Source organism: Nerophis ophidion, linkage group LG17 (genome assembly GCF_033978795.1).
Source record: "Nerophis ophidion isolate RoL-2023_Sa linkage group LG17, RoL_Noph_v1.0, whole genome shotgun sequence".
In the NCBI taxonomy this organism is placed as follows: Eukaryota; Metazoa; Chordata; class Actinopteri; order Syngnathiformes; family Syngnathidae; genus Nerophis; species Nerophis ophidion.
Window position 1 is genome coordinate 8,930,482 of NC_084627.1, and position 22,500 is coordinate 8,952,981.

Below are 22,500 nucleotides of genomic sequence, written 5' to 3' on the forward strand. Positions count from 1 at the left end.
CCACATATATTTGTAGCAGTCAACATCTACTTGTGGTGGTCCACATATATTTGTAGAAGTCAACATCTATTTGTGGTGGTCCACATATATTTGTAGCAGTCAACATCTATTTGTGGTGGTCCACATATATTTGTAGCAGTCAACATCTATTTGTGGTGGTCCACATATATTTGTAGCAGTCAACATCTACTTGTGGTGGTCCACATATATTTGTAGAAGTCAACATCTACTTGTGGTGGTCCACATATATTTGTAGCAGTCAACATCTATTTGTGGTGGTCCACATATATTTGTAGCAGTCAACATCTACTTGTGGTGGTCCACATATATTTGTAGCAGTCAACATCTACTTGTGGTGGTCCACATATATTTGTAGCAGTCAACATCTATTGTGGTGGTCCACATATATTTGTAGCAGTCAACATCTATTTGTGGTGGTCCACATATATTTGTAGCAGTCAACATCTATTTGTGGTGGTCCACATATATTTGTAGCAGTCAACATCTACTTGTGGTGGTCCACATATATTTGTAGCAGTCAACATCTACTTGTGGTGGTCCACATATATTTGTAGCAGTCAACATCTATTTGTGGTGGTCCACATATATTTGTAGCAGTCAACATCTATTTGTGGTGGTCCACATATATTTGTAGCAGTCAACATCTACTTGTGGTGGTCCACATATATTTGTAGCAGTCAACATCTACTTGTGGTGGTCCACATATATTTGTAGCAGTCAACATCTATTTGTGGTGGTCCACATATATTTGTAGCAGTCAACATCTATTGTGGTGGTCCACATATATTTGTAGCAGTCAACATCTATTTGTGGTGGTCCACATATATTTGTAGAAGTCAACATCTACTTGTGGTGGTCCACATATATTTGTAGCAGTCAACATCTATTTGTGGTGGTCCACATATATTTGTAGCAGTCAACATCTATTTGTGGTGGTCCACATATATTTGTAGCAGTCAACATCTACTTGTGGTGGTCCACATATATTTGTAGCAGTCAACATCTATTTGTGGTGGTCCACATATATTTGTAGCAGTCAACATCTACTTGTGGTGGTCCACATATATTTGTAGAAGTCAACATCTATTTGTGGTGGTCCACATATATTTGTAGCAGTCAACATCTATTTGTGGTGGTCCACATATATTTGTAGCAGTCAACATCTACTTGTGGTGGTCCACATATATTTGTAGCAGTCAACATCTACTTGTGGTGGTCCACATATATTTGTAGCAGTCAACATCTATTTGTGGTGGTCCACATATATTTGTAGCAGTCAACATCTACTTGTGGTGGTCCACATATATTTGTAGCAGTCAACATCTACTTGTGGTGGTCCACATATATTTGTAGCAGTCAACATCTACTTGTGGTGGTCCACATATATTTGTAGCAGTCAACATCTATTTGTGGTGGTCCACATATATTTGTAGCAGTCAACATCTACTTGTGGTGGTCCACATATATTTGTAGCAGTCAACATCTATTTGTGGTGGTCCACATATATTTGTAGAAGTCAACATCTACTTGTGGTGGTCCACATATATTTGTAGCAGTCAACATCTACTTGTGGTGGTCCACATATATTTGTAGCAGTCAACATCTACTTGTGGTGGTCCACATATATTTGTAGCAGTCAACATCTATTTGTGGTGGTCCACATATATTTGTAGCAGTCAACATCTATTTGTGGTGGTCCACATATATTTGTAGCAGTCAACATCTACTTGTGGTGGTCCACATATATTTGTAGCAGTCAACATCTATTTGTGGTGGTCCACATATATTTGTAGCAGTCAACATCTACTTGTGGGGGTCCACATATATTTGTAGCAGTCAACATCTACTTGTGGTGGTCCACATATATTTGTAGCAGTCAACATCTACTTGTGGTGGTCCACATATATTTGTAGCAGTCAACATCTACTTGTGGTGGTCCACATATATTTGTAGCAGTCAACATCTACTTGTGGTGGTCCACATATATTTGTAGCAGTCAACATCTATTTGTGGTGGTCCACATATATTTGTAGCAGTCAACATCTACTTGTGGGGGTCCACATATATTTGTAGCAGTCAACATCTATTTGTGGTGGTCCACATATATTTGTAGCAGTCAACATCTACTTGTGGTGGTCCACATATATTTGTAGCAGTCAACATCTATTTGTGGTGGTCCACATATATTTGTAGCAGTCAACATCTACTTGTGGTGGTCCACATATATTTGTAGCAGTCAACATCTATTTGTGGTGGTCCACATATATTTGTAGAAGTCAACATCTACTTGTGGTGGTCCACATATATTTGTAGCAGTCAACATCTACTTGTGGTGGTCCACATATATTTGTAGCAGTCAACATCTACTTGTGGTGGTCCACATATATTTGTAGAAGTCAACATCTACTTGTGGTGGTCCACATATATTTGTAGCAGTCAACATCTATTTGTGGTGGTCCACATATATTTGTAGCAGTCAACATCTACTTGTGGTGGTCCACATATATTTGTAGCAGTCAACATCTACTTGTGGTGGTCCACATATATTTGTAGAAGTCAACATCTATTTGTGGTGGTCCACATATATTTGTAGCAGTCAACATCTACTTGTGGTGGTCCACATATATTTGTAGCAGTCAACATCTACTTGTGGTGGTCCACATATATTTGTAGCAGTCAACATCTACTTGTGGTGGTCCACATATATTTGTAGAAGTCAACATCTATTTGTGGTGGTCCACATATATTTGTAGCAGTCAACATCTACTTGTGGTGGTCCACATATATTTGTAGCAGTCAACATCTATTTGTGGTGGTCCACATATATTTGTAGCAGTCAACATCTATTTGTGGTGGTCCACATATATTTGTAGAAGTCAACATCTACTTGTGGTGGTCCACATATATTTGTAGCAGTCAACATCTACTTGTGGTGGTCCACATATATTTGTAGAAGTCAACATCTATTTGTGGTGGTCCACATATATTTGTAGCAGTCAACATCTATTTGTGGTGGTCCACATATATTTGTAGCAGTCAACATCTATTTGTGGTGGTCCACATATATTTGTAGCAGTCAACATCTACTTGTGGGGGTCCACATATATTTGTAGCAGTCAACATCTATTTGTGGGGGTCCACATATATTTGTAGCAGTCAACATCTACTTGTGGTGGTCCACATATATTTGTAGCAGTCAACATCTACTTGTGGTGGTCCACATATATTTGTAGCAGTCAACATCTATTTGTGGTGGTCCACATATATTTGTAGAAGTCAACATCTATTTGTGGTGGTCCACATATATTTGTAGCAGTCAACATCTACTTGTGGGGGTCCACATATATTTGTAGCAGTCAACATCTATTTGTGGGGGTCCACATATATTTGTAGCAGTCAACATCTACTTGTGGTGGTCCACATATATTTGTAGCAGTCAACATCTATTTGTGGTGGTCCACATATATTTGTAGCAGTCAACATCTACTTGTGGTGGTCCACATATATTTGTAGCAGTCAACATCTACTTGTGGTGGTCCACATATATTTGTAGCAGTCAACATCTATTTGTGGTGGTCCACATATATTTGTAGCAGTCAACATCTACTTGTGGTGGTCCACATATATTTGTAGCAGTCAACATCTACTTGTGGTGGTCCACATATATTTGTAGCAGTCAACATCTATTTGTGGTGGTCCACATATATTTGTAGCAGTCAACATCTACTTGTGGTGGTCCACATATATTTGTAGCAGTCAACATCTACTTGTGGGGGTCCACATATATTTGTAGCAGTCAACATCTATTTGTGGTGGTCCACATATATTTGTAGCAGTCAACATCTATTTGTGGTGGTCCACATATATTTGTAGCAGTCAACATCTACTTGTGGGGGTCCACATATATTTGTAGCAGTCAACATCTATTTGTGGTGGTCCACATATATTTGTAGCAGTCAACATCTACTTGTGGTGGTCCACATATATTTGTAGCAGTCAACATCTATTTGTGGTGGTCCACATATATTTGTAGAAGTCAACATCTACTTGTGGTGGTCCACATATATTTGTAGCAGTCAACATCTATTTGTGGTGGTCCACATATATTTGTAGCAGTCAACATCTACTTGTGGTGGTCCACATATATTTGTAGCAGTCAACATCTACTTGTGGGGGTCCACATATATTTGTAGCAGTCAACATCTATTTGTGGTGGTCCACATATATTTGTAGCAGTCAACATCTATTTGTGGTGGTCCACATATATTTGTAGCAGTCAACATCTACTTGTGGTGGTCCACATATATTTGTAGCAGTCAACATCTACTTGTGGGGGTCCACATATATTTGTAGCAGTCAACATCTATTTGTGGTGGTCCACATATATTTGTAGCAGTCAACATCTACTTGTGGGGGTCCACATATATTTGTAGCAGTCAACATCTATTTGTGGTGGTCCACATATATTTGTAGCAGTCAACATCTACTTGTGGGGGTCCACATATATTTGTAGCAGTCAACATCTATTTGTGGTGGTCCACATATATTTGTAGAAGTCAACATCTACTTGTGGTGGTCCACATATATTTGTAGCAGTCAACATCTATTTGTGGTGGTCCACATATATTTGTAGCAGTCAACATCTACTTGTGGGGGTCCACATATATTTGTAGCAGTCAACATCTATTTGTGGGGGTCCACATATATTTGTAGCAGTCAACATCTACTTGTGGTGGTCCACATATATTTGTAGCAGTCAACATCTACTTGTGGTGGTCCACATATATTTGTAGCAGTCAACATCTATTTGTGGTGGTCCACATATATTTGTAGCAGTCAACATCTATTTGTGGTGGTCCACATATATTTGTAGCAGTCAACATCTATTTGTGGTGGTCCACATATATTTGTACCAGTCAACATCTACTTGTGGTGGTCCACATATATTTGTAGCAGTCAACATCTATTTGTGGTGGTCCACATATATTTGTAGCAGTCAACATCTATTTGTGGTGGTCCACATATATTTGTAGCAGTCAACATCTACTTGTGGGGGTCCACATATATTTGTAGCAGTCAACATCTATTTGTGGTGGTCCACATATATTTGTAGCAGTCAACATCTACTTGTGGGGGTCCACATATATTTGTAGCAGTCAACATCTATTTGTGGTGGTCCACATATATTTGTAGCAGTCAACATCTACTTGTGGGGGTCCACATATATTTGTAGCAGTCAACATCTATTTGTGGTGGTCCACATATATTTGTAGCAGTCAACATCTATTTGTGGTGGTCCACATATATTTGTAGCAGTCAACATCTACTTGTGGGGGTCCACATATATTTGTAGCAGTCAACATCTACTTGTGGGGGTCCACATATATTTGTAGCAGTCAACATCTATTTGTGGTGGTCCACATATATTTGTAGCAGTCAACATCTATTTGTGGTGGTCCACATATATTTGTAGCAGTCAACATCTACTTGTGGTGGTCCACATATATTTGTAGCAGTCAACATCTACTTGTGGTGGTCCACATATATTTGTAGCAGTCAACATCTATTTGTGGTGGTCCACATATATTTGTAGCAGTCAACATCTATTTGTGGTGGTCCACATATATTTGTAGCAGTCAACATCTATTTGTGGTGGTCCACATATATTTGTAGCAGTCAACATCTACTTGTGGTGGTCCACATATATTTGTAGCAGTCAACATCTATTTGTGGTGGTCCACATATATTTGTAGCAGTCAACATCTACTTGTGGGGGTCCACATATATTTGTAGCAGTCAACATCTACTTGTGGGGGTCCACATATATTTGTAGCAGTCAACATCTATTTGTGGTGGTCCACATATATTTGTAGCAGTCAACATCTACTTGTGGGGGTCCACATATATTTGTAGCAGTCAACATCTATTTGTGGTGGTCCACATATATTTGTAGCAGTCAACATCTACTTGTGGGGGTCCACATATATTTGTAGCAGTCAACATCTATTTGTGGGGGTCCACATATATTTGTAGCAGTCAACATCTACTTGTGGTGGTCCACATATATTTGTAGCAGTCAACATCTACTTGTGGTGGTCCACATATATTTGTAGCAGTCAACATCTATTTGTGGTGGTCCACATATATTTGTAGCAGTCAACATCTACTTGTGGTGGTCCACATATATTTGTAGCAGTCAACATCTACTTGTGGTGGTCCACATATATTTGTAGCAGTCAACATCTATTTGTGGTGGTCCACATATATTTGTAGCAGTCAACATCTACTTGTGGTGGTCCACATATATTTGTAGCAGTCAACATCTACTTGTGGTGGTCCACATATATTTGTAGCAGTCAACATCTATTTGTGGTGGTCCACATATATTTGTAGCAGTCAACATCTATTTGTGGGGGTCCACATATATTTGTAGCAGTCAACATCTACTTGTGGTGGTCCACATATATTTGTAGCAGTCAACATCTATTTGTGGTGGTCCACATATATTTGTAGCAGTCAACATCTATTTGTGGTGGTCCACATATATTTGTAGCAGTCAACATCTACTTGTGGGGGTCCACATATATTTGTAGCAGTCAACATCTATTGTGGGGGTCCACATATATTTGTAGCAGTCAACATCTACTTGTGGTGGTCCACATATATTTGTAGCAGTCAACATCTATTTGTGGTGGTCCACATATATTTGTAGCAGTCAACATCTACTTGTGGTGGTCCACATATATTTGTAGAAGTCAACATCTACTTGTGGTGGTCCACATATATTTGTAGCAGTCAACATCTACTTGTGGTGGTCCACATATATTTGTAGCAGTCAACATCTACTTGTGGTGGTCCACATATATTTGTAGCAGTCAACATCTATTTGTGGTGGTCCACATATATTTGTAGCAGTCAACATCTACTTGTGGTGGTCCACATATATTTGTAGCAGTCAACATCTACTTGTGGTGGTCCACATATATTTGTAGCAGTCAACATCTACTTGTGGTGGTCCACATATATTTGTAGCAGTCAACATCTATTTGTGGTGGTCCACATATATTTGTAGAAGTCAACATCTACTTGTGGTGGTCCACATATATTTGTAGCAGTCAACATCTACTTGTGGTGGTCCACATATATTTGTAGCAGTCAACATCTACTTGTGGTGGTCCACATATATTTGTAGCAGTCAACATCTACTTGTGGTGGTCCACATATATTTGTAGCAGTCAACATCTATTTGTGGTGGTCCACATATATTTGTAGCAGTCAACATCTACTTGTGGTGGTCCACATATATTTGTAGCAGTCAACATCTATTTGTGGTGGTCCACATATATTTGTAGCAGTCAACATCTACTTGTGGTGGTCCACATATATTTGTAGCAGTCAACATCTACTTGTGGTGGTCCACATATATTTGTAGCAGTCAACATCTACTTGTGGTGGTCCACATATATTTGTAGAAGTCAACATCTACTTGTGGTGGTCCACATATATTTGTAGCAGTCAACATCTACTTGTGGTGGTCCACATATATTTGTAGCAGTCAACATCTACTTGTGGTGGTCCACATATATTTGTAGCAGTCAACATCTACTTGTGGTGGTCCACATATATTTGTAGCAGTCAACATCTACTTGTGGTGGTCCACATATATTTGTAGCAGTCAACATCTACTTGTGGTGGTCCACATATATTTGTAGAAGTCAACATCTACTTGTGGTGGTCCACATATATTTGTAGCAGTCAACATCTATTTGTGGTGGTCCACATATATTTGTAGCAGTCAACATCTACTTGTGGGGGTCCACATATATTTGTAGCAGTCAACATCTACTTGTGGTGGTCCACATATATTTGTAGCAGTCAACATCTATTTGTGGTGGTCCACATATATTTGTAGAAGTCAACATCTACTTGTGGTGGTCCACATATATTTGTAGCAGTCAACATCTATTTGTGGTGGTCCACATATATTTGTAGCAGTCAACATCTACTTGTGGTGGTCCACATATATTTGTAGCAGTCAACATCTACTTGTGGTGGTCCACATATATTTGTAGCAGTCAACATCTACTTGTGGTGGTCCACATATATTTGTAGAAGTCAACATCTATTTGTGGTGGTCCACATATATTTGTAGAAGTCAACATCTACTTGTGGTGGTCCACATATATTTGTAGCAGTCAACATCTACTTGTGGTGGTCCACATATATTTGTAGCAGTCAACATCTACTTGTGGTGGTCCACATATATTTGTAGAAGTCAACATCTACTTGTGGTGGTCCACATATATTTGTAGCAGTCAACATCTACTTGTGGTGGTCCACATATATTTGTAGCAGTCAACATCTACTTGTGGTGGTCCACATATATTTGTAGAAGTCAACATCTATTTGTGGTGGTCCACATATATTTGTAGAAGTCAACATCTACTTGTGGTGGTCCACATATATTTGTAGCAGTCAACATCTACTTGTGGTGGTCCACATATATTTGTAGAAGTCAACATCTATTTGTGGTGGTCCACATATATTTGTAGAAGTCAACATCTACTTGTGGTGGTCCACATATATTTGTAGAAGTCAACATCTACTTGTGGTGGTCCACATATATTTGTAGCAGTCAACATCTACTTGTGGTGGTCCACATATATTTGTAGCAGTCAACATCTACTTGTGGTGGTCCACATATATTTGTAACAGTCAACATCTACTTGTGGTGGTCCACATATATTTGTAGCAGTCAACATCTACTTGTGGTGGTCCACATATATTTGTAGCAGTCAACATCTACTTGTGGTGGTCCACATATATTTGTAGCAGTCAACATCTATTTGTGGGGGTCCACATATATTTGTAGCAGTCAACATCTACTTGTGGTGGTCCACATATATTTGTAGCAGTCAACATCTATTTGTGGTGGTCCACATATATTTGTAGCAGTCAACATCTATTTGTGGTGGTCCACATATATTTGTAGCAGTCAACATCTATTTGTGGTGGTCCACATATATTTGTAGCAGTCAACATCTACTTGTGGTGGTCCACATATATTTGTAGCAGTCAACATCTACTTGTGGTGGTCCACATATATTTGTAGCAGTCAACATCTATTTGTGGTGGTCCACATATATTTGTAGCAGTCAACATCTACTTGTGGTGGTCCACATATATTTGTAGAAGTCAACATCTACTTGTGGTGGTCCACATATATTTGTAGCAGTCAACATCTACTTGTGGTGGTCCACATATATTTGTAGAAGTCAACATCTACTTGTGGTGGTCCACATATATTTGTAGCAGTCAACATCTACTTGTGGTGGTCCACATATATTTGTAGCAGTCAACATCTACTTGTGGGGGTCCACATATATTTGTAGCAGTCAACATCTATTTGTGGTGGTCCACATATATTTGTAGAAGTCAACATCTACTTGTGGTGGTCCACATATATTTGTAGCAGTCAACATCTACTTTGTGGTGGTCCACATATATTTGTAGCAGTCAACATCTACTTGTGGGGGTCCACATATATTTGTAGCAGTCAACATCTACTTGTGGTGGTCCACATATATTTGTAGCAGTCAACATCTATTTGTGGTGGTCCACATATATTTGTAGAAGTCAACATCTACTTGTGGTGGTCCACATATATTTGTAGCAGTCAACATCTACTTGTGGTGGTCCACATATATTTGTAGCAGTCAACATCTACTTGTGGTGGTCCACATATATTTGTAGCAGTCAACATCTACTTGTGGTGGTCCACATATATTTGTAGCAGTCAACATCTACTTGTGGTGGTCCACATATATTTGTAGCAGTCAACATCTACTTTGTGGTGGGTCCACATATATTTGTAGAAGTCAACATCTACTTGTGGTGGTCCACATATATTTGTAGCAGTCAACATCTACTTGTGGTGGTCCACATATATTTGTAGAAGTCAACATCTATTTGTGGTGGTCCACATATATTTGTAGAAGTCAACATCTACTTGTGGTGGTCCACATATATTTGTAGCAGTCAACATCTACTTGTGGTGGTCCACATATATTTGTAGAAGTCAACATCTATTTGTGGTGGTCCACATATATTTGTAGAAGTCAACATCTACTTGTGGTGGTCCACATATATTTGTAGAAGTCAACATCTACTTGTGGTGGTCCACATATATTTGTAGCAGTCAACATCTACTTGTGGTGGTCCACATATATTTGTAGCAGTCAACATCTACTTGTGGTGGTCCACATATATTTGTAACAGTCAACATCTACTTGTGGTGGTCCACATATATTTGTAGCAGTCAACATCTACTTGTGGTGGTCCACATATATTTGTAGCAGTCAACATCTACTTGTGGGGGTCCACATATATTTGTAGCAGTCAACATCTATTTGTGGGGGTCCACATATATTTGTAGCAGTCAACATCTACTTGTGGTGGTCCACATATATTTGTAGCAGTCAACATCTATTTGTGGTGGTCCACATATATTTGTAGCAGTCAACATCTATTTGTGGTGGTCCACATATATTTGTAGAAGTCAACATCTACTTGTGGTGGTCCACATATATTTGTAGCAGTCAACATCTACTTGTGGTGGTCCACATATATTTGTAGCAGTCAACATCTATTTGTGGTGGTCCACATATATTTGTAGAAGTCAACATCTACTTGTGGTGGTCCACATATATTTGTAGAAGTCAACATCTACTTGTGGTGGTCCACATATATTTGTAGCAGTCAACATCTACTTGTGGTGGTCCACATATATTTGTAGCAGTCAACATCTACTTGTGGTGGTCCACATATATTTGTAACAGTCAACATCTACTTGTGGTGGTCCACATATATTTGTAACAGTCAACATCTACTTGTGGTGGTCCACATATATTTGTAGCAGTCAACATCTACTTGTGGTGGTCCACATATATTTGTAACAGTCAACATCTACTTGTGGTGGTCCACATATATTTGTAACAGTCAACATCTACTTGTGGTGGTCCACATATATTTGTAACAGTCAACATCTACTTGTGGTGGTCCACATATATTTGTAGCAGTCAACATCTACTTGTGGTGGTCCACATATATTTGTAGCAGTCAACATCTATTTGTGGTGGTCCACATATATTTGTAGCAGTCGAAATCTACTTGTGGTGGTCCACATATATTTGTAGCAGTCAACATCTATTTGTGGTGGTCCACATCTACTTGTGGTGGTCCACATATATTTGTAGCAGTCAACATATACTTGTGGTGGTCCACATATATTTGTAGAAGTCGAAATCTACTTGTGGTGGTCCACATATATTTGTAGCAGTCAACATCTACTTGTGGTGGTCCACATATATTTGTAGCAGTCAACATCTACTTGTGGTGGTCCACATATATTTGTAGCAGTCAACATCTACTTGTGGTGGTCCACATATATTTGTAGCAGTCAACATCTACTTGTGGTGGTCCACATATATTTGTAGCAGTCAACATCTATTTGTGGTGGTCCACATATATTTGTAGCAGTCGAAATCTACTTGTGGTGGTCCACATATATTTGTAGCAGTCAACATCTATTTGTGGTGGTCCACATCTACTTGTGGTGGTCCACATATATTTGTAGCAGTCAACATCTACTTGTGGTGGTCCACATATATTTGTAGCAGTCAACATCTACTTATGGTAGTCCACATATATTTGTAGAAGTCAACATCTACTTGTGGTGGTCCACATATATTTGTAGCAGTCAACATCTATTTGTGGTGGTCCACATATATTTGTAGCAGTCAACATCTATTTGTGGTGGTCCACATATATTTGTAGCAGTCAACATCTACTTGTGGGGGTCCACATATATTTGTAGCAGTCAACATCTACTTGTGGTGGTCCACATATATTTGTAGCAGTCAACATCTATTTGTGGTGGTCCACATATATTTGTAGCAGTCAACATCTATTTGTGGTGGTCCACATATATTTGTAGAAGTCAACATCTACTTGTGGTGGTCCACATATATTTGTAGCAGTCAACATCTACTTGTGGTGGTCCACATATATTTGTAGCAGTCAACATCTACTTGTGGTGGTCCACATATATTTGTAGCAGTCAACATCTATTTGTGGTGGTCCACATATATTTGTAGCAGTCAACATCTATTTGTGGTGGTCCACATATATTTGTAGCAGTCAACATCTATTTGTGGTGGTCCACATATATTTGTAGCAGTCAACATCTATTTGTGGTGGTCCACATATATTTGTAGCAGTCAACATCTACTTGTGGGGGTCCACATATATTTGTAGCAGTCAACATCTATTTGTGGTGGTCCACATATATTTGTAGAAGTCAACATCTACTTGTGGTGGTCCACATATATTTGTAGCAGTCAACATCTATTTGTGGTGGTCCACATATATTTGTAGCAGTCAACATCTACTTGTGGGGGTCCACATATATTTGTAGCAGTCAACATCTACTTGTGGTGGTCCACATATATTTGTAGCAGTCAACATCTATTTGTGGTGGTCCACATATATTTGTAGAAGTCAACATCTACTTGTGGTGGTCCACATATATTTGTAGCAGTCAACATCTATTTGTGGTGGTCCACATATATTTGTAGAAGTCAACATCTACTTGTGGTGGTCCACATATATTTGTAGAAGTCAACATCTACTTGTGGTGGTCCACATATATTTGTAGCAGTCAACATCTACTTGTGGTGGTCCACATATATTTGTAGAAGTCAACATATATTTGTGGTGGTCCACATATATTTGTAGAAGTCAACATCTACTTGTGGTGGTCCACATATATTTGTAGCAGTCAACATCTACTTGTGGTGGTCCACATATATTTGTAGCAGTCAACATCTACTTGTGGTGGTCCACATATATTTGTAGAAGTCAACATCTATTTGTGGTGGTCCACATATATTTGTAGAAGTCAACATCTACTTGTGGTGGTCCACATATATTTGTAGAAGTCAACATCTACTTGTGGTGGTCCACATATATTTGTAGCAGTCAACATCTACTTGTGGTGGTCCACATATATTTGTAGCAGTCAACATCTACTTGTGGTGGTCCACATATATTTGTAACAGTCAACATCTACTTGTGGTGGTCCACATATATTTGTAACAGTCAACATCTACTTGTGGTGGTCCACATATATTTGTAACAGTCAACATCTACTTGTGGTGGTCCACATATATTTGTAACAGTCAACATCTACTTGTGGTGGTCCACATATATTTGTAACAGTCAACATCTACTTGTGGTGGTCCACATATATTTGTAGCAGTCAACATCTACTTGTGGTGGTCCACATATATTTGTAGCAGTCAACATCTACTTGTGGTGGTCCACATATATTTGTAGCAGTCAACATCTATTTGTGGTGGTCCACATATATTTGTAGCAGTCGAAATCTACTTGTGGTGGTCCACATATATTTGTAGCAGTCAACATCTATTTGTGGTGGTCCACATCTACTTGTGGTGGTCCACATATATTTGTAGCAGTCAACATCTACTTGTGGTGGTCCACATATATTTGTAGCAGTCAACATCTACTTGTGGTGGTCCACATATATTTGTAGAAGTCGAAATCTACTTGTGGTGGTCCACATATATTTGTAGCAGTCAACATCTACTTGTGGTGGTCCACATATATTTGTAGCAGTCAACATCTACTTGTGGTGGTCCACATATATTTGTAGCAGTCAACATCTACTTGTGGTGGTCCACATATATTTGTAGCAGTCAACATCTACTTGTGGTGGTCCACATATATTTGTAGCAGTCGAAATCTACTTGTGGTGGTCCACATATATTTGTAGCAGTCAACATCTATTTGTGGTGGTCCACATCTACTTGTGGTGGTCCACATATATTTGTAGCAGTCAACATCTACTTGTGGTGGTCCACATATATTTGTAGCAGTCAACATCTACTTATGGTAGTCCACATATATTTGTAGAAGTCAACATCTACTTGTGGTGGTCCACATATATTTGTAGCAGTCAACATCTATTTGTGGTGGTCCACATATATTTGTAGCAGTCAACATCTACTTGTGGTGGTCCACATATATTTGTAGCAGTCAACATCTACTTGTGGTGGTCCACATATATTTGTAGCAGTCAACATCTATTTGTGGGGGTCCACATATATTTGTAGCAGTCAACGTCTACTTGTGATGGTCCACATATATTTGTAGCAGTCAACATCTACTTGTGGTGGTCCACATATATTTGTAGCAGTCAACATCTATTTGTGGTGGTCCACATATATTTGTAGCAGTCAACATCTACTTGTGGTGGTCCACATATATTTGTAGCAGTCAACATCTATTTGTGGTGGTCCACATATATTTGTAGCAGTCAACATCTACTTGTGGTGGTCCACATATATTTGTAGCAGTCAACATCTATTTGTGGTGGTCCACATATATTTGTAGCAGTCAACATCTACTTGTGGTGGTCCACATATATTTGTAGCAGTCAACATCTACTTGTGGTGGTCCACATATATTTGTAGCAGTCAACATCTATTTGTGGGGGTCCACATATATTTGTAGCAGTCAACGTCTACTTGTGATGGTCCACATATATTTGTAGCAGTCAACATCTACTTGTGGTGGTCCACATATATTTGTAGCAGTCAACATCTATTTGTGGTGGTTCACATATATTTGTAGCAGTCAACATCTATTTGTGGTGGTCCACATATATTTGTGGCAGTCAACATCTACTTGTGGTGGTCCACATATATTTGTAGCAGTCAACATCTACTTGTGGTGGTCCACATATATTTGTAGCAGTCAACATCTACTTGTGGTGGTCCACATATATTTGTAGCAGTCAACATCTACTTGTGGTGGTCCACATATATTTGTAGCAGTCAAAATCTACTTGTGGTGGTCCACATATATTTGTAGCAGTCAACATCTATTTGTGGTGGTTCACATATATTTGTAGCAGTCAACATCTATTTGTGGTGGTCCACATATATTTGTGGCAGTCAACATCTACTTGTGGTGGTCCACATATATTTGTAGAAGTCAACATCTACTTGTGGTGGTCCACATATATTTGTAGCAGTCAACATCTACTTGTGGTGGTCCACATATATTTGTAGAAGTCAACATCTACTTGTGGTGGTCCACATATATTTGTAGCAGTCAACATCTACTTGTGGTGGTCCACATATATTTGTAGCAGTCAACATCTACTTGTGGTGGTCCACATATATTTGTAGCAGTCAACATCTACTTGTGGTGGTCCACATATATTTGTAGCAGTCAACATCTACTTGTGGTGGTCCACATATATTTGTAGAAGTCGAAATCTACTTGTGGTGGTCCACATATATTTGTAGCTGTCAACATCTACTTGTGGTGGTCCACATATATTTGTAGAAGTCGAAATCTACTTGTGGTGGTCCACATATATTTGTAGCAGTCAACATCTACTTGTGGTGGTCCACATATATTTGTAGAAGTCGAAATCTACTTGTGGTGGTCCACATATATTTGTAAAAGTTGAAATCTACTTGTGGTGGTCCACATATATTTGTAGAAGTCGAAATCTACTTGTGGTGGTCCACATATATTTGTAGCAGTCAACATCTACTTGTGGTGGTCCACATATATTTGTAGAAGACGAAATCTACTTGTGGTGGTCCACATATATTTGTAGAAGTCGAAATCTACTTGTGGTGGTCCACATATATTTGTAGCAGTCAACATCTACTTGTGGTGGTCCACATATATTTGTAGAAGTCGAAATCTACTTGTGGTGGTCCACATATATTTGTGATGGTCCAAATCTATTTGTGGTAGTCCAAATATATTTGTAGAAGTCGAAATCTACTTGTGGTGGTCCAAATATGTTTGTAGAAGTTGAAATTTATTTGTGGTGGTCTGAATCTGTGTGGTGGTCTAAATCAATTTGTGGCGGTCCACATATATTTGTGGCAGTCTTAATATTTGTGGTGGTCCAAATCTATTTGTGGTGGTCTGAATCTGTGTGGTGGTCCAGATCTTTTTGTGGTGGTCCAAATATGTTTGTAGTAGTCGAAATCTACTGGTGGTGGTCCAAATATGTTTGTAGAAGTTGAAATTTATTTGTGGTGGTCTGAATCTGTGTGGTGGTCCAGATCTATTTGTGGTGGTCCACATATATTTGTGGTGGTCCAAATCTATTTGTGGTGGTGTGAATCTGTGTGGTGGTCCAAATCTATTTGTGGTGGTCCACATATATCTGGACATATATTTGTGGTGGTATGAATCTTTGTTGTGGTCCAAATATATTTGTGGTGGTCCACATATATCTGTGGTGGTTTGAATCTGTGTGGTGGTCCAAATCTATTTGAGGTGGTCCACATATATTTGTGGTGGTTTGAATCTGTGTGGTGGTCCAAATCTATTTGTGGTGGTCCAAATCTATTTGTGGTGGTCTAAATCTATTTGTGGTGGTCTAAATCTATGTGTGGTGGTCCACATATATTTGTGGTGGTCCACATATATTTGTGGTGGTCCAAATCTATTTGTGGTGGTCCACATATATTTGTGGTGGTTTGAATCTGTGTGGTGGTCCAAATCTATTTGTGGTGGTCCAAATCTATTTGTGGTGGTCTAAATCTATTTGTGGTGGTCTAAATCTATTTGTGGTGGTCCACATATATTTGTGGTGGTCCACATATATTTGTGGTGGTCCACATATATTTGTGGTGGTCCACATATATTTGTGGTGGTTTGCATCTGTGTGGTGGTCCAAATATATTTGTGGTGGTCTAAATATATTTGTGGTGGTTTGAATCTGTGCGATGGTCCAAATCTATTTGTGACAGTTTGAATCTGTGCGGTGGTCCAAATCCACCCATCCATCCATCCAAATGTATTGTAATGATACAAATGTATTTGTAGCAGTCGTAATGTATTTATTTATGGTGGTCCAAATTTTGTCTGTGGCGGTCCAAATCTAGTTTTGCTTGTCCCAATCTATTTGTAGCGATCCTAATGTATCAGTGGCGGTCCAAATCTTGGATGGGAGTCCCAAATAAAACTTCTTCCTTCCTTTGCAGGACTTTGAGAGCAACAGCGAGCTGAAGGTGGGCGTGGTCAGCCTGCTGGAGGAGGTTCTGCGGGACCCGGACCTGCTGCCCCAGGAGAGGAAAGCCACCGCCAACATTCTCAGGTGGACATCTTTCTCCTTGCTGCCGTCCAAAACTGTGACACCTTTCCTCTCTTTCAGTGCTCTTTCTCAAGAGGAACAGGACGACGCTCAGCTGAAGATCGAGGACATTTTACAGATGGTGGGTGTCCGACACACACACACACACACACACACACACACACACACATTGTGTCTAACAAGCTCATGTTCAACGTTGTCATGGTGATGGTGATGATGGAGCAGAAAAGTTGTCCACTTCTTCACTTCATTGCGGTAAGATTTAACATCCATCTTCTTTAATGATGCTATTTTTAGTATTGTGTGTCTTTTTTTATGTGTGTGTGTGTGTGTGTGTGTGTGTGTGTAGACGGAGAATCCAAAGGCGGAGTGTTTTGAGTCGCTGTCAGCAATGGAGCTGGCAGAACAGATCACCTTATTGGACCACATCGTCTTCCGTAGTATTCCTTATGAGTAAGTCCCAGCACTGATGACATCATCAATCACTTCGTGACGCCCCCTAGTGGTGAGGAGAGAGAATGCAGGTTTAGGTTTTTCTAGTGAGCTCTTGGCAGACTTGCCAACCTTGAGACCTCAGATTTCGGGAGGTGGGGGGCGTGGTTGGGGGCGGGGCGTGTTTAAGAGGGGAGGAGTATATTTACAGCTAGAATTCACCAAGTCAAGTATTTCATATATATATATATATATATATATATATATATATATATATATATATATATATATATATATATATATATGTGAGTGTGAATGTTGTCTGTCTATCTGTGTTGGCCCTGCGATGAGGTGGCGACTTGTCCAGGGTGTACCCTGCCTTCCGCCAGATTGTAGCTGAGATAGGCGCCAGCGACCCCAAAAGGGAATAAGCGGTAGAAAATGGATGGATGGATATATACATATATATATATATATATATATATATATATATATATGTGTGTGTGTGTGTGTGTGTGTGTGTGTGTGTGTGTATAAACTCTAGACTTGGTGAATTCTAGCTGTAAATAAATGAACACTAAAATTCTAGTATTTCTTTTATATATATATATATACATATATATATGTATATATATATATCCATTTTCTACCGCTTAATCCATTTGGGGTCGCGGGGGGCTCTGGTGCCTATCTCAGCTACGATCGGGGGTAAGGCGGCGTACACCCTGGACAAGTCTTCTGGAATTATTCATTCATATTCGTCACAATAAATAAATTATTGCTATTTGCCAATATTTCACATATTTTGTGTACGCCAAGAGACCATACTTGCCATCCCTCCCGGATTTTCCGGGAGACTCCCGAAATTCAGCGCCTCACCCGAAAACCTCCCAGGACAAATTTGCTCCCAAAAATCTCCCGAAATTCATGCGGAGCTGGAGGCCACGCCCCCTCCAGCTCCATGCGGACCTGAGTGAGGACAGCCTGTTTTCACATCCGCTTTCCCACAATATAAACAGCGTGTCTGCCCGATGACGTTATAACTGTAGAATGATCGAGAGTGAGTTCTTGGTTTTTATGTGGGTTTATTGTTATGCAGTTTCATTAACGTCCTCCCAGCGCGGTAACAACACACAACAACAGCAGTCACGTTTTCATCTACCGTAAAGCAGTTCGTCTGCCGTAAACAGCAATGTTGCGACACTCTTAAACAGGACAATACTCCCATCTAGCGTACATGCATATGTGACAATAACATCTATGGCTTTTGGAGAGTGCTGTGCACAACTGCGCACACAACGAGGAGACGAAGATGGAAGATTCCAGACTCTAGTACATTTGATGAAAGCACTTTTGTGCGTGCCACACAGCAATGCATCATCAGAGAGGGTGTTCAGCATGGTTAGAAAAATTGTGACAGGGAGAAGTGGCTGGCGGTGGCCGACATCTGCCGCTGCCTCAACAACTACAACGGCGTGCTGGAGATCACCTCCGCCCTCAACCGCAGCGCCATCTACCGGCTGAAGAAGACGTGGGCCAAAGTCTGCAAACAGGTGAGGGGGCCACGTGCGCTCGGGGGGGGGGGGGCACTTGATTAGGTACAACCAACCTTGTCCCGGTCTTCTGGTGCAGACCAAGGCGCTGATGGAGCGTCTGCAGAGGACCGTGTCGTCCGAGGGACGCTTCAAGAACCTGCGGGAGACGCTGAAAAAGTAATCCGCTTGAGTGTGTTCCACCTAAACCCTGGGTTCTTACGTGTGTGTGTGTGTGTGTGTGTGTGTGTGTGTGTGTGTGTGTGTGTGTGTGTGTGTGTGTGTGTGTGTGTGTGTGTGTGTGTGTGTGTGTGTGTGTGTGTGTGTGTGTGTGTGTGTGTGTGTGTGTGTGTGTGTGTGTGTGTGTGTGTGTGTGTGTGTGTGTGTGTGTGTGTGTGTGTGTGTGTGTGTGCGCAGCTGTAACCCCCCGTGCGTCCCCTACCTGGGCATGTATCTGACCGACCTGGCTTTCATCGAGGAGGGAACGCCCAACTTCACAGAGGATGGCCTGGTCAACTTCTCCAAGATGAGGATGGTAAAGAGGCTGTTGCTAGGCAACCGTCCCGCCTGTTGCTAACGTGGGCGTGGTCATGTGTTTGTGTGTCAGATCTCCCACATCATCCGAGAGATCCGTCAATTCCAGCAAGCTCCTTACAGACTCTAGACTTGGTGAATTCTAGCTGTAAATAAATGAACACTAAAATTCTAGTATTTCTTTTATATATATATATACATATATATATGTATATATATATATATATCCATTTTCTACCGCTTAATCCATTTGGGGTCGCGGGGGGCTCTGGTGGCTATCTCAGCTACGATCGGGGGTAAGGCGGCGTACACCCTGGACAAGTCGACATCTCATCGCAGGGCATATATGTATATATATATATATATATATATATATATATATATATATATATAAAAGAAATACTTGAATTTTAGTGTTCATTTATTTACACATATACACACGCATAACACTCGTCTACTCATTGTTGAGTTAAGGGTTGAATTGTCCATCCGTGTTCTATTCCCTGTCACTATTTTTCTAACCATGCTGAACACCCTCTCTGATGATGCATTGCTGTGTGGCACGCACAAAAGTGCTTTCATCAAATGCACTAGAGTCTGGAATCTTCCATCTTCGTCTCCTCGTTGTGTGCGCAGTTGTGCACGGCACTCTCCAAAAGCCGTAGATGCTATTGTCACATATGCATGTACGCTAGATGGGAGTATTGTCCTGTTTAAGAGTGTCACAACATTGCTGTTTACGGCAGACGAACTGCTTTACGGTGGACGAAAACGTGACTGCTGTTGTTGTGTGTTGTTACCGCGCTGGGAGGACGTTAATGAAACTGCATAACAATAAACCCACATAAGAAACCAAGAACTCGCCCTCGATCATTCTACAGTTATAACGTCATCGGGCAGACATGCTGTTTATATTGTGGGAAAGCGGATGTGAAAACAGGCTGTCCTCACTCAGGTCCGCATGGAGCTGGAGGGGGCGTGGCCTCCAGCTCCGCATGAATTTTGGGAGATTTGTCCCAGGAGGTTTTCGGGTGAGGCGCTGAATTTCGGGAGTCTCCCGGAAAATCCGGGAGGGATGGCAAGTATGGTCTCTTGGCGTACACCAAATATGTGAAATATTGGCAAATAATAGCAATAATTTATTTATTGTGACGAATATGAATGAATAATTCCAGAAAAGGATGAGTCCGTCTTCTTTAAGGTGAAATATTTGACAGTATTTGGTGTTCTCAGGGAGTTCCTGGGTCAAGGCTGGATGAAGGTGGACAAGACGGAGAAGACTCCTTTCATCATGAAGACCAGCCAGCACTTCAACAATGTACGTCTAGTATGTTCATTTACAAAAGTCATGTCCGCCCTTTTTTAAAAACATTTTTTTTACTCACTTTTGTAAGTTTCTTTATAAAAAAAAATCCCACTCGCGACTTCTTTGTCTCCCTCTAGTGCTCATATGTTGTATTGCACCTCTTAACGCCTCATTTACGGTCCAAGCTCTAAACTGAAACCAATCTAAGGTGGATGTTACAAAGTCTATTATTATTGATGTTTATGTTTGATATTATTTCTGTCAACTTTTCAACTTTTCCTCTGTGCTGTATATCATTTTAGTTTTCTAATTTAGGAGTGTTTTTTTTAGAAAGGGCCCGGTCACTTTGGACACCCTCTGTCTTAGAATAACGATCACAATCATGAATAAAAAAATATAATCATTGAAAAATGATAAATGACATCTATATATTAGCACTAATTCAAATATTGCTTTAAGTTCCCTTTAAAATTTCTTTATGCATCTCAGCTGGATTTTATTTTTCGACAAAACAGACTATAATAATAATAATAATAATAATAATGTTAGTAAGTGTCAAATTGTCAAACTTGGACATGGATTGTGTGTGCTCCTTCGACGCAGGGGGATTACAGGACGAGCCAGGCGTGAATTCAGGTACATGATGTTTTTTTTTGGAATTCTAAATACAAAAATAAACAAACTAAGGGCGCTCACAAGGAGGTATAAAACTTGGCTACAAAATATAAACAGGAAACAACAACACTTGCTTGATTGGCATGAATGAACTAAGAACAGAAACAGCACGGTGGCATGACTATAAACAACTAAAACAAAACACTTACTGTGACAACAAAAACAGGAGGCAAGAATAGCAAGGTGTGTGGCAGGTGATCATGGAGAATGAGCAGCGAGGGCGTAGATAACAATGAAAGTTGATGTTCCCAGACTGACGGACAGAAAGAAATTGACCTAAATAGTGACTGTGAATAACTAGGAACAGGTGCGGGACTGAGGGCATGGGCGGGACCAGGAGGGCAAGGTGAAAAGCAATGAGTTGTCATGGTAACAAAAACAAACCAGGAAGTGAAAAAACAGAACAAGAGTCCAGAACACAAAACAAAACATGATCAAACATGAAATCACATTTACAAACGTGACACAAATTGTCCATCTTTTTTTAAAATTTCTACAATGTAAACATTTTCCAGGATTTAATGTATGAATATATATACACACACATATACACACACACACACATATATATATATATATATATATATATATATATATATATATATATATATATATATATATATATATATATATATATTAATGATGGGCATATATATGTATTAATAAATGTATGATATAATGTATATGTATAAATATATATGGATGTATGTGTATATGTACATGTATAAACTTTATATATGTATACAAGTGTATTTGTATATTTATGTACATGTATATGTGTACATGAC

At 39.7% G+C, this 22,500-nt stretch overlaps 1 protein-coding gene across 1 annotated transcript in view; it reads left to right on the forward strand.

The window, feature by feature from the left end:
* The window catches only part of LOC133536646 (ras-specific guanine nucleotide-releasing factor 2-like), a 38,418-nt gene that overhangs the window by 7,166 nt on the left and 8,752 nt on the right, over positions 1-22,500 (forward strand). The window contains exons 2-6 of the mRNA XM_061877266.1: positions 17,124-17,236; positions 17,294-17,354; positions 17,459-17,488; positions 17,583-17,686; positions 20,965-21,049. Of these exons, the coding sequence (XP_061733250.1) occupies positions 17,124-17,236; positions 17,294-17,354; positions 17,459-17,488; positions 17,583-17,686; positions 20,965-21,049 (393 nt within the window). The remainder of the gene's footprint in view (positions 1-17,123; positions 17,237-17,293; positions 17,355-17,458; positions 17,489-17,582; positions 17,687-20,964; positions 21,050-22,500) is intronic.